Below are 14,400 nucleotides of genomic sequence, written 5' to 3' on the forward strand. Positions count from 1 at the left end.
TTTGTTTGTACAGATGAACGTGTTACCTTCAGGCGTTTGGAAATTGCTCCCAAGGATGAACAAGACTTGTGGAGGTTTACAATTTCTTTTCTGAGGTCTTTGCTGATTTCTTTTGATTTTCCCATGATGTCAAGCAAAGAGGCACTGCGTTTGATGGTAGGCCTTGAAATACATCCACAGGTACACCTCCAATTGACTCAAATGATGTCAATTAGCCTATCAGAAGTTTCTAAAGCCATGACATCATTTTCTGGAATTTTCCAAGCTGTTTAAAGGCACAGTCAACTTAGTGTATGTAAACTTCTGACCCACTATAATTGTGATACAGTGAATTATAAGTGAAATAATCTGTCTGTAAACAATTGTTGGAAAAATTACTTGTGTCATGCACAAAGTAGATGTCCTAACCGACTTGCCAAAACTATAGTTTGTTAACAAGAAATTTGTGGAGTGGTTGAAAAACGAGTTTTAATGACTCCAACCTAAGTGTATGTAAACTTCCGACTTCAACTGTACATCATCTTTACCATCGCCTGTTCACCTACACATTAACTACACACATTGGTTAAGCCTGTGTTCAGGAGATGGAGAAACACACAGACAGCAGAAATCTCTCCAGACCAGACCAGCTCTATAGAACATTAGTCAGTGAAACATTACACTCTCTCTCCCCCCAGCCAGCCTGTATGGCTAATCAGCATGTTCTCCTAGCACAGGCCTGACGTCACTCACTGTAACTAGCCCCTATACCTTCAGTGCTCAAATCCATAATAAACACAGCTTTTACAGAGGGAGGGAGTGTGTGCGTGTGTGTTTTTGTGTGTGTGTGTGTGGGTGCGTGTCTGTACATGAGCATGAGTGTGTGTGGGGGACATGGGCTCAGTCCCATTGGGGTCTTGCACAATAAACCAACCACATAGCATACCCGTTCCCCCGCCACAATGTAAAATGAGATGATTGAACAGGAATGTGTGCTGAGAAATCTCTGCATGCCATTTCTGTGGAATCTACACGTTCTAGTGTTAGTGGACTATAATGATTCCAGGAAGATAGTCAATTATTATCTATCCCCAGAGAGAGACACACAGAGGTTGTGTCTTAAATGACACCCTATTCCCTATATAGTGCACTACTTTTGACCAGAGCCCTGTTCAGGGAATAGCTAGTGCCATTTGCGATGCATACAGATGCAATGATCCCAGGCATTAAGGCTCAGCACTAGACTGGATTTACAGCCAGTCAGCCAGCCATTGTGTGAAGGGAGGAGGAGAGAGAGGAGACGTGAGCCACCCATAAATACAGTGTTATTCACTGGTGCTCTGTGAGCATGGAACACACCATCTATCATCCTCTGTGCTGTAGTGTCTCTTATCTGTGGTAAAACTGGATCGTTTCATCTCAGGCCAAACCAGACAGTAAATTAACGGTCATGGTGAGTGAACCCTATACCATATCTGCATAAATACGTGCTTGCTTGATGGCAGCATCATGGTGGTGGCAGCATCATGCTGTGGGGATGTTTTTCATCGGCAGGGACTGGGAAACTGGTCAGAATTGAAGGAATGATGGATGGCGCTAAATACAGGGAAATTCGTGAGGGAAACATGTTTCAGTCTTCCATAGATTTGAGACTGGGACGGAGGTTCACCTTCCAGCAGGACAATGACCCTAAGCACACTGTTAAATCAACACTCGAGTGGTTTAAGGGGAAACATTTAAATGTCTTGGAATGGCCTAGTCAAAGCCCAGACCTCAATCCAATTGAGAATATGTGGTATGACTTAAAGATTGCTGTACACCAGCGGGACCCATCCCACTTGAAGGAGCTGGAGCAGTTTTGCCTTGAAGAATGGGCAAAAATCCCAGTGGCAAGATTTGCCAAGCTTATAGAGACATACCCCAAGAGACTTGCAGCTGTAATTGCTGCAAAAGGTGGCTCTACAAAGTATTGACTTTGGGGGGGTGAATAGTTATCCACGCTCAAGTTTTCGTTTTTTTTGTCTTATTTCTTGTTTGATCACACCAAAATATATTTTGCATCTTCAAAGTGGTAGGCATGTTGTGTAAATCAAATGATACAACCCCCAAAAAAATCCATTTTAATTCCAGGTTGTAAGGCAACAAAATAGGAAAAATGCCAAGGGGGGTGAATACATTTGCAAGCCACTGTACAACCCTTTTTGGTTTATCCAGAACAACCTTTTTATTAATGAATCTGCGCTAAACCCACACCCACACACAACCCCTCCAAACACACTTCCCAACTATCAAACAGACAGACAGACAGACATACAGACAGACAGACAGACAGACACACAGACAGTAAAGTAATTCAAGGTAATGTTCTCGTGGACCATCCCACTAGGTGTCTGAGAAGATACAGTGTGATGTCATATGATCCTCCAAGGTCTTCTTGTGAATGTCTCTGTCTGTCTGTCTGTTTCTACAGTTCAGATCACCCCCCCCCCCCCCCCCCCGTGGGTCCACCTAAGGACAAGGACATAGTCTTCCACACATCCATTTATGCATCCTCAATCCCTCTCATTATTTTTTCTCTTTCACGCACACGAACACACGCTCGGACGCACACACACACCCACCACACACACACACAGTGTGACTCACCGTTCCACAGACAGCCATAGAGCTCCACTCGTAGACAGACGCTCATGACCCGGTCTGCCAGGGGGTAGAAGCGGACATAGCGAGCAACAATGGGTGGACCCAGGTCCTTCAGAACCACATCATAGGTGTTCTCATTCCCAGACACCACCTGGGGGGGTGAGGGAGGGAAGGAGAGAGACAGTCAAGAGTAGTATGAAGACCCACTGAATAACCATGAATAGCATAATTCAGCATTTAGATGTGAAAAAGTAACACGGACATGATGGAATACAGAAATTATAGTGAATGAATGATCAATAAAAGGGCATTAGTAAACTAGTGAGATTCAAGGATGTTGTGAGTGGGTGGCTGTATAAAAGGTTTGTATAAGACACAAATAATGGAATGAGTCATAGAGAAGCAGAGCCAAGGGGAGGGAGATACATTAGATAGATAAAAGACAGACACACACACTTCCCTTTACCTCCTGCCCCCAGCGGTCCTTCCAGGTGATCCAGGTGCGTCCGTCTCGGGAGTAACGGAGCCGGTAGCTGCGGGCAAACTCCTGGCCGTGCCCGTCGGCATGACGACCCTGGGTACCGACCAGAGCCAGGAAGTGCAGCGAGCGCAGGTCCACCTGGAAGAGAGAGAACAAGACGTCTCTAGTCACTGATCTAAGGTCAGTTTTAATGTAGTGCGTCCCTCAACCCATCCTAACCCTCTACCTCCATCACAGGGAAACTAGGGAACTTCTACCTTGATTAAATAAAACACAAACTCTAACCCAATGAAATTTGAGTATAGGCAGGATGAATGCACCTCTAGCCAATGGAAACAGAGAATCCTACACATACAGTATGTGGTTGTAGCCCATGGATTAGGCCTGTGTTCTATCTGTCTCACCTGGAGGTACTCTGAAGCACTGGGGAACACTGCTCCTGCAGGACACCATGCACCATCCCCCTCTCCTGTACTCAACCTGGGAGAGAGAGAGAGAGGGAAAGAGGGAGAGAAGGAGAGAGAGAGAAGGAGAGAGAGAGAGAGAGAGAGAGAGAGAGAGAGAGAAGGAGAGAGAGAGAGAGAGAGAGAGAGAGAGAGGAGAGAGAGAGAGAGAGAGAGAGAGAGAGAGAGAGAGAGAGAGAGAGAGAGAGAGAGAGAGAGAGAGAGAGAGAGAGAGAGAGAGAGGAGAGAGAGAGAGAGAGAGAGAGAGAGAGAGAGAGAGAGAGTTATTGAATTATGAATTTATGGATTCCATAATGAGATCATCTTGCAGAGACCACAATTTTCTATCACTACAAAAAGACCACAGTAAAACCACTTAGTCGCTGGCATCAGGATAAATTCACACTGAGAACTGGACCACATAAAGCAACCAAACTTGGACCACATAAAGACCAGCCCTAACACCAAGACACATTTCTTCCTGTCAACAGTGTTGAATCGAAAGCTAATAAAGTTTTACTACAGTGATCCCACTGAGGTCAACCGAGACTACGCACACCACAATCTACCATTCAGAACACTAGGTCACTGACACTGACAGAGGGAGGGAAGGGGGAGATAGAGAGAAGGCGGGAGGGAGGGAGATAGAGCCAGGCCAGGCCTCACTGCATCATACAGTACGTCAGAGAGAGGGAGGGAGGGATGGATGAAGAAAGGGAGAGAGAGAGACAGACCAGGCCTCTGCATCAGCCAAAATGATTCATATGAAAGATCACAAAATGAGAAAAACTATCCAAGTCCTCTATCCCCCCTCTCTCTATCCATTCCCTTCTTCCCCTTCTATTCCCTTCATCACTCTCTATTCCCTCTCTCTCTTTCTCACTCTCAGACCAGCCAAGTCCTCTATCCCTTCCTCCCTCTCTCCTTCCCTCCATCTAACATGCTGTCACCAGCTGCTTTGGGACAATATCAATGAGCACGTCCCTAAAACCACACACCAGTCCTCCTCCCTCCATCCATCTTTATATCTCCCCCTCCTCTCTCCATCACAGTGGTGCACATTTTTCCCTACTTCTCTCCACGATCCCTCCTTCCCGCTCTCTCTCTATTCCCCTATCTCTTTTTCCTCCCTCTCTCTCTCTCTCTCTCTCTCTCTCTCTCTCTCTCCCTCTCTCTCTCCTCCCATCCTTCATTCTCTCTCTCCTCCCATCCTTCATACTATCTCTCCCCTCCCTCTCTCTTCTTTTTCTCCCCCCCACTCTCTCCCCCATCACCCTCTCTATCCCCCCATCCCATCTCTTTCCTCCCCATCCTTCTGTGTCTCTATATCTCTCTCCCCACCATCTCTCTCTCTCTCTCTCTCTCTGTCTGTCTCTGGTGTCTCTTTAATCACCTCCACATGGACTGACAGTCAGCCAGCAGACCAATCTCAGACAAGGCAGGCTAGGAGAGACATGGAATCTGAGGCACACACACACAAACACACACACACACACACACACACACACACACACACACACACACACACACACACACACACACACTCTGTGGATGTCTAGTAATAGGCCATGTGAATCTGCCTTTTTAACAAATAGGCTGGTAATGTAATGTCATTACCTAATGTGCTATAAAGCGACATGCTGGCCACAGCCTTGTATTGTAATCTAATAGTCTTCTGCTATGTGATTTAAACAGGGTGACAACAGACAACAGACATAGTCAACGGTAGAGAGATACAGACCCAGAACCAGACATGAATAGAGATAATGTAATTGCACACACACACACACACACAGGCATGCACACACACACACACATGCAAACACATTTTGAATACTCTATTTGCACTCTCCACAGTAAAGTATTGAGGTACAAAGGACCCACATATGTCAAAGGTCACAGAGTCTTAGAATCATGGAAAACAGAAACACTTCTCCTCCACAGAGATAAGCTACCATAACAGCTGACACAGAGCTATTCAGGCCAGCTGCTGGGCTTTTTCCCTTTGGAAGGTATGCAGCCATTCACACAAACACACACACATGCAGGCAGGCACGCACACACACACACACCGACATATGTACCTGCCGTGTTTGGCCTCAGTAGAGTCTGACCAGGCACTGGAAGCCGTGATGTCAGAGTCAGGGATAGTGCCATCCTCCATCCCCAGGGCATAACGACACTGAGCTGCATGGATGTGTGTGCGGCCGTGCGTGTGTGTGTGTGTTCGTGTTTGTGTGTGTGAGAAAGGGAGACACAGACAGAGAGAGGGGGGGGGGGACAAGAATGAGACAGAGACTACATAACATAATTAATCATGCCTGTCATACAGAGAGTCGAGGACAGAATAGAGCATTCTACTATCATACATTAGTATGTCCTGGAGTAGCATGATAGCTACATGTACAGATGTAGGATCTTAATTTGACCTGTTTCTCACAGCAGGAAAATAATCCTGCAGCAACAGGAAATATGAATTATTGTGTGGATTATAATTAATGGACATTTTTGTTAGGGCAAATCAAGTCTGACATTTTAAAGTGGAAATTACAAACTTTAGAAGCATTTTTAAACCTTGAATACACTACAAGTTTGCCTGCACAGCAGGAAATGTCCTGCAACAACAGAGGTGATCAAATTAAGATCCTACACCTGTACATTAAGTAATCTCTGTCTCTATCTTTCCTTCTCTATATTTTCTATCTTTCCTAAATGGCACCCTACTCCAAGGTTCTGGTCAAAAACAATGCATTATATAGGGAATAGGGTGCCATTTGGGATGCAACCTCAGACTGCGTAGTGGAGCTCATATATCCAATAATGTCCTTGTCACTTCTTATTTCTCTTCTAGTCACTCAGGAAGAAAAGAGTACAGTCAATGTTAATTAATAATCTCATATGATGAATATTGAAGAATAGGCGTTGACAAGGTCATTACAAACAGATATCCTTCTATTAGCTTATAACCCTGAAGAGGTATTAAAAAAACACTTTAACAGGCAGATGAGGTGAGGTGAGCACAGGAGTAAAAACTGGAGGAGGAGGGCAAGGAGAAATAAGTGGAGAAGGAAGAGGAGCAGGAGGAGGGGAAGGAGGAGGAGAAAGGAGTGGAGAAGGAAGAGGGGCAGGAGGAGGGGAAGGAGGAGGAGAAAGGAGTGGAGAAGGAAGAGGGGCAGGAGGAGGGGAAGGAGGAGGAGAAAGAAGTGGAGAAGGGAGAGGGGCAGGAGGAGGGGAAGGAGGAGGAGAAAGAAGTGGAGAAGGAAGAGGGGCAGGAGGAGGGGAAGGAGGAGGAGAAATAAGTGGAGAAGGAAGAGGGGCAGGAGGAGGGGAAGGAGGAGGAGAAAGAAGTGGAGAAGGGAGAGGGGCAGGAGGAGGGGAAGGAGGAGGAGAAAGAAGTGGAGAAGGAAGAGGGGCAGGAGGAGGGGAAGGAGGAGGAGAAAGAAGTGGAGAAGGAAGAGGGGCAGGAGGAGGGGAAGGAGGAGGAGAAATAAGTGGAGAAGGAAGAGGGGCAGGAGGAGGGGAAGGAGGAGGAGAAAGAAGTGGAGAAGGGAGAGGGGCAGGAGGAGGGGAAGGAGGAGGAGAAAGAAGTGGAGAAGGGAGAGGGGCAGGAGGAGGGGAAGGAGGAGGAGAAAGAAGTGGAGAAGGTAGAAGTGGAGGGGATAGTGAAAGAGGGGAAGAGGAGGACATAGGATAGACAGTTAACCAATTAAATGGACAGCTCTGCCCAGTTCAAATATCAGCCCAGACAACAGTCCTACAGGCATATATCAACCAGGCATTATCAAACGACTTAGCTATCTGCAATGACTTCACTGCAGGGCCAGACATGACCAAATGGAGGGCAGAGAACCAGTCTTATGTCACAGTGAGTGGTGGTGGTGGGCCAGCTGATATGAAAGGAAGGGGGTGTGGTGGGAGACAGGATGGTGCTACCAACTGGGGTGTGTGGAGGGGTGGTGATGGTGATGTGATGGAAAATGAGGGGCGATAATGGGGTGGTGCTAGTGGGGTGGGGGGGGGGGGGGGATTTAACTCAGTTATTGTCATTGATATGGATGCTTTGCTTTGCGTGGATAATTTATACTGTCAGTGATATGGGGGCGGTGGATAACTGATGCTGTCAGTGATATGGGGGGTGGATAACTGATGCTGTCATTGATATGGGGGCGTGGATAACTGATGCTGTCAGTGATATGGGGGGTGGATAACTGATGCTGTTATTGATATGGGGGCGTGGATAACTGATGCTGTCAGTGATATGGGGGTGTGGATAACTGATGCTGTCATTGATATGGGGGCGTGGATAACTGATGCTGTCAGTGATATGGGGGTGTGGATAACTGATGCTGTCATTGATATGGGGGCGTGGATAACTGATGCTGTCAGTGATATGGGGGTGTGGATAACTGAAGCTGTCAGTGATATGGGGGCGTGGGGGGGTGTGGATAACTGATGCTGTCAGTGCTATGGGGGGGGGGGGGTACTGGGGGATGATAAGGGGGGAAGTTCTAACTCAGTTGCTGTCAGTGAGTCAGTGGATAGGAATGTGGGGTTGGAAGATAAACCCTCTGAGACACACACATCTACCGCCTACACCCCCACACGGACAGGCCTGTTTCATTACATCACTACCAAGCTGCCAATAAAACTCTCTCTCTCTAGGCCTCTCCATCTCTCTTTTTACTCATCTCTCTGTCATTGCCCTATCTCTGTCTCCATTGGCTTTCTTCCCATGCTCCATCTCTCTTTCTCCCTCTCTTTCTACCCCTTTCACACACATGGTGGGTGTTTCCCTTCTTTTATTCACTCTTCACATCAGTTGATAATCCCGGTACTAATGGGCTATTTCCTCCTATAAAATACTTGTTGTAGCATCACCACAGCAACGGTGTGGAAATAATAACCATATGGATCAAATCAGATGACACAAACGTGTGCATGCATGTGTGTGTGCATGTGTGTGTGTGGGAGTCAGATAATTCATTGTCTGCTTCTACCCTGGAGGTGACAGGAAACGGCAGCTCTGGTTTCACCTTGTTGAGTTTAATTTTCTCTACTCTCTCTATCCCTCTCCTCTCCTCCCCTCCCTCCCTCCCTCCCTCCCTCCCTCCCTCCCTCCCTCCTCCCCTCCCTCCCTCCCTCGCCTCTCTCTGTTTGTATGATTGACAGGTTGATGAGCGGCCTGTACATTAGTGAGGTTGAATACCCGAGGCTCTATCTCCCTGCTACCATCTCTCTCCTGTTACACATGGCTGCCTAGGAGACACGGACCTGCTGATAGCTGATGGACAGACTTAAGGCACACATCCAAGAATGTGAGGAGAATGTAGATGAGAGAGGCAGAGAGGGCGCGGAATGGAGGGGTGGAGGAGGAGGATAGGGCAATGGGTGAGGCAGGGATGGAATTGTCTGACATTTCTTAGAGGGGGAATATGTGATATTTTTAATTGAAGGTAAAACACATTTCTGTTCTGATTATAGTTTTTTCCCTTGTTGTGACTCAAATTGCATTAAACCTGGCAGATTGGTCAATGATCATCAATCCCTAGTCTGTCTACTATCTACCTTGGCTTTAACTAGGTAGGTTATTGAGAACTCATTCACTTTAACAATAACGACCTGGAAACAATTAACCAATCATATTCTGGGGATCTGATTTGACCTTGATCTTAAGCAGCCACTTCCTGTCTGACACCTGACCTCTCACCTGGGTTAAAGTGCCACTCGTGGTCATCTGCAGCCGACAACGCCACAAGGACGACAGTAACCATGATGACAGGCAACAGCCGCAGCTCTGGCATTGCCATGGCAACAGTGACACACCTGGTTACCTGTCCGGAGACGCGCTGACGACCACAGGCATACCTGACAGAGAGAGGGAGAGGGAGAGAGAGAGGAAGGATTAGAAGATTACAGAATGCATGAATCCTTTATTTTGTATCATGAAAGAGAGTAGGAAGAATGAGAGAGAGTTAAGTGATAATCCGTGTGGATGGGTTTCTGTCTAAATGCCAGATCCAGTCTAGTAGATACAGTAGTTTCCTCTGTGATTTATTAAGACTAACTGAAGCCCTGTCTGTCAGCCCTGTTCATGTGTAACCAGACACCATGGACTCATTGGAGTGAAACGCCACTAAATCCTCAGGCTTAGAGAGGACCCATCCATTTGGAAAATCACCTTCATACAGACACTCTTTCAGCCTGGGGCAAAGCAACATAACACAATACAATATTTAGGCAATAAGCCCAGAGGGGGTGTGGTATATGTTCAATATACCACGGCTAAGGGCTGTTCTTATGCACGACGCAACGCGGAGTGCCTGGACACAGCCCTTAGCCGAGGTATATTGTCCATATATCACAAACCCCCGAGGTGCCTTATTGCTATTATAAACTGGTTACCAACGTAATTAGAGCAGTAAAAATAAATGTTTTGTCATACCCGTGGTATACGGTCTGATATACCACGTCTGTCAGCCAATCAGCATTCAGGGCTCGAACCACCCAGTTTATACAATACAATATAACACAATATAATACAACACAACACAATACAACACAATATAATACAACACAATATAATACAACACAATATAGCACAATATAACACAACACAACACAACACAATATAATACAAAAGTGCATTCGGAAAGTATTCAGACCCCTTCACTTTTCCACATTTTGTTACGTTACAGCCTTATTCTAAAATGGATACAATATATATTTTTCCTCATCAATCTACACACAATACCCCATAATGACAAAGCAAAAACAGAAATACCTTATTTACATAAGTATTCAGACCCTTTGCTATGAGACTCGAAATTGAGCTCAGGTGCATCCGGTTTCCATTGACCATCTTTGAGATGTTTCTACAACTTGATTGGAGTCCACCTGTGGTACATTTAATTAATTGGACATGATTTGGAAAGGCACACACCTGTCTATATAAGGTCCCACAGTTGACAGTGCATGTCAGAGCAAAAACCAAGCCATGAGGTCGAAGGAATTGTCCGTAGAGCTCCGACAGGATTGTGTCGAGGCACAGATCTGGGGAAGGGTACCAAAACATTTCTACAGCATTGAAGGTCCCCAAGAACACAGTGGCCTCCATCATTTTTAATGGAAGAAGTTTGGAACCACCAAGACTCTTCCTAGAGCTGGCCGCCCGGCCAAACTGAGCAATCGGGAGAGAAGGGCCTTGGTCAGGGAGGTGAGCTCTAGAGTTCCTCTGTGTAGATGGGAGACCTTCCAGAAGGACAACCATCTCTGCAGCACTCCACCGATCAGGCCTTTATGGTAGAGTGGCCAGACGGAAGCCACTCCTCAGTAAAAGGCACATGACAGCCCGCTTGGAGTTGCCAAAAGGCACCTAAAGGTCTCTCAGACTATGAGAAACAAGATTCTCTGGTCTGATGAAACCAAGATTGAACTCTTTGGCCTGAATGCCAAGCGTCACGTCTGGAGGAAACCAGGAACCGCTCATCACCTGGCCAATACCATCCCTACGGCGAAGCATGGTAGTGGCAGCATCATGCTGTGGGGATGTTTTTCAGCGGCAGGGACTGGGAGACTAGTCAGGATTGAGGGAAAGATGAACGGAGCAAAGTACAGAGATGAAAACCTGCTCCAGAGCGTTCAGGACCTCAGATTGGGGCGAAGGTTCACCTTCCAACAGGACAACGACCCTATGCACACAGCCAAGACAACGCAGGAGTGGCTTCGGGGCAAGTCTCTGAATGTCCTTGAGCGGCCCAACCTGATCGAACATCTCTGTAGAGACCTGAAAATAGCTGTGCAGCAACGCTCCCCATCCAACCTGACGGAGCTTGAGAGGATCTGCAGAGAAGAATGGGAGAAACTCCCCAAATACAGGTGTGCCAAGCTTTTAGCATCATACCCAAGAAGACTCAAGGCTGTAATCGCTGCCAAAGGTGCTTCAACAAAGTACTGAGTAAAGGGTCTGAATACTTATGTAAATGTCATATTTCCTTCTTTTTTTTTATATACAGTTGCAAAAATGCCTAAAAACATTATAGGGTATTGTGTGTAGATTGATGAGGGGGAATTTTAAAAAAATCAATTTTAGAATAAGGCTGTAATGTAACAAAATGTGACTCGTTTTTAGTATGTCGCGGGTCACTACTTCACAGGAGAGCCATTTGAACTAAGGGCAACCATGGCATCCGTGACAGGGAGACGCGTCCATCATGCATGATGTATATGGGTGAGATAGTCTAGCTAGCTACATTTTCAGATATTACACGTTTCTATTTTTTAAATTAGAAAGTGGTTTCATTTCAAGTTAAAGTGTACTGTTAGCTAGCTAGCTAACGTTAGCTGGCTGGCTCGCTAGCTAACGTTACGTGTATGATGTTATTTTTCGTACCTCAGAGCCATTTGCTTTGCTAGTTAGAGCCTAATGTTAGCTAGCTAACATTTAACTTGGTTGGCTAGCTACCAGCAGATTCATGCAGGGTAGTAACATCATGAGTTGGCACTATGGTTCATTGTTTAACTAGCTAACGTTAGCTGGCTGGTTCGCTAGCTAACGTTATGTAACGTGTATGATCTTACATGTTGTTTACCTAGCTAGGTTCATTGTTTACCTAGCTAGCTAGCTACATGTCTTAACAAAGACTCCACTATGCAAGTAACCATTTCGGGTGCGTTCGTAAATTGAGTCTGAGTATGCCAGAGCACAGAATAACTGATGAATTTACGAACACACAACAACTGTTGAATATGGCTGGTGTCAGTAAACGTCGGCAAAAAAGCGTAATTACATTGTTGCCAGCAGAGCTGGTTAGGCTGTTTTCATGTTATCCAGAGGTGAACCATAATCCCAATTTTGTGTCTGAAAGTAAATAGCAAGCTAGCCAATGTTAGCCAGTTAGCTTGGGTGCTTGACTGCCGTTATGATGTCAGAAAGCTTGGATCAACCCTACTCATCGGCCAGAGCGTCAAGTGTGCGCTCTGAATGCTCCGAGAGCGAAACGAGATGGGTGGGGCTAAAGCTTAAGGGTGTGAAAGATGCTGAATGGGTGTAGACAAAAAGAGGAGCTCTTCACTAGGTACCAAAACATTCAAAGGCCATTTTCTCAAAAGTGAGATTACAAGTTTATCAACTTTCAAAGCGGAATAACTTTACCATTGTTCCCTTAAATGCAGTGTATGATATACCGTTTTGTAGCTCTGTGTCTTTGCTTTTATCCAATTTAAAAAACACAATTTCAAAATGTGCTACATAAGACCGAATAAAGGTGGTCGGTCACAAATGTGTAAAAAGTGAAGGGGTTTGAATACTTTCTGAATGCACTGTAACACGATATAATACAACACAACACAACACAATACAACAAAATACAATGTAACTCAATTCAACACAACACAACAAAATACAATACGATATAGTACAATACAACACAACAACACAATACAATAAAACACAACTCCTCATCCGTCCAGCTCTTAGTTCCACTGCCAATACATCACAACTCCCCTAATCAACCACTGAGTTTGGTTTAAGCTTGTAATTATTCACCACAGAGGAACACTTAACTAAAGAAACACGGAGCCCAGAACCAGCCTGGTCCCAGATCTGTTTGTGCTGTCATGCCAACCCCCTGGTCAACTCCTGGCAAGACAACACAAACAGATCTGTGATCAGGCTAAAGAACCAGCAGTAGGAGGAACTTTAATATCCTTGAGGGGTTAATTGTCTTTGACACAGTACTGCAGTATACAAACTCTCTCAGACAATATTGAGTTGATTTAGTTGTTGGCAGCCCAGTGGCCCCCAGCCCAGTGGCACCACATTACAGACAACATTGGCTTTGTTTAGATCGGTTGTTGTTACACAATGAACCAATCGAAGGTGGTATAATTAGTGTAGCCAGCGTTATTTAGTCCTTCAGCATTCTAAATGTCAATCATGTAATTTCCAACTCCCTAGCCCTAATTGGCCTAAACATAGCAGCAGGTTTAGGAGATAAAGAGAAAGAGAGTAATAAATACATCTAGATCATTCCACAGATCACATAGCCAGAAAAGGACAGATAAAGAGAGATAGAGAGAGAGAGCGAGAGAGAACGAGAGCGAGAGAGAGAGAGAGAGAGGTAACATATATAGATTTGAGATGATTGACAGTCCAGTCTGTGTATCAACACTACACAGAGAGGGGCTAAGCCACAGAGAAGTGACAACAGACAGACAGACAGACAGACAGTTGATCCTTGGTCCTACACATGGTGGACCATTAACAAGTGGATTTCAGAGCTCCATTCTAAACACTATTTCTATGGGTGGTGTAGTCATAGAAATATAATTAATTCAAGTTCTAATTCCTTCTACATCTGTGGTTGTAGTTAGGCATTTATCACACACAAAAGGGCTTGTCCAGTAGGCAGTAACCCCACCACGAAAATGTTGATTTCAGAGCTCCCTTCTAAACACTGTTTCTCTGATAGGGTGGATAGGGTGCTGTAGTAGTTAGACTGGGGCCTGATAGGGTGGATAGGGTGCTGTAGTAGTTAGACTGGGGCCTGATAGGGTGGATAGGGTGCTGTAGTAGTTAGACTGGGGCCTGATAGGGTGGATAGGGTGCTGTAGTAGTTAGACTGGGGCCTGATAGGGTGGATAGGGTGCTGTAGTAGTTAGACTGGGGCCTGATAGGGTGGATAGGGTGCTGTAGTAGTTAGACTGGGGCCTGATAGGGTGGATAGGGTGCTGTAGTAGTTAGACTGGGGCCTGATAGGGTGGATAGGGTGCTGTAGTAGTTAGACTGGGGCCTGATAGGGTGGATAGGGTGCTGTAGTAGTTAGACTGGGGCCTGATAGGGTGGATAGGGTGCTG

General features: G+C 45.8%; 1 protein-coding gene across 1 annotated transcript in view; it reads right to left on the minus strand.

The window, feature by feature from the left end:
• The window catches only part of LOC311121945 (epithelial discoidin domain-containing receptor 1-like), a gene marked incomplete at its 3' end in the record, with an annotated part of 31,784 nt that extends 22,372 nt beyond the window's left edge, over positions 1 to 9,412 (minus strand). Inside the window, exons 1-5 of the mRNA XM_084196374.1 lie at positions 9,254 to 9,412; positions 5,631 to 5,733; positions 3,508 to 3,583; positions 3,089 to 3,241; positions 2,626 to 2,773 (exon numbers count right to left, since the gene is read on the minus strand). Of these exons, the coding sequence (XP_084052500.1) occupies positions 2,626 to 2,773; positions 3,089 to 3,241; positions 3,508 to 3,583; positions 5,631 to 5,733; positions 9,254 to 9,353 (580 nt within the window). The remainder of the gene's footprint in view (positions 1 to 2,625; positions 2,774 to 3,088; positions 3,242 to 3,507; positions 3,584 to 5,630; positions 5,734 to 9,253) is intronic.
• Positions 9,413 to 14,400: the final 4,988 nt, after the last annotated feature.

Source organism: Coregonus lavaretus, assembly GCF_964263955.1.
Source record: "Coregonus lavaretus genome assembly, contig: HAP1_SCAFFOLD_4436, whole genome shotgun sequence".
NCBI classification, from domain to species: domain Eukaryota; kingdom Metazoa; phylum Chordata; class Actinopteri; order Salmoniformes; family Salmonidae; genus Coregonus; species Coregonus lavaretus.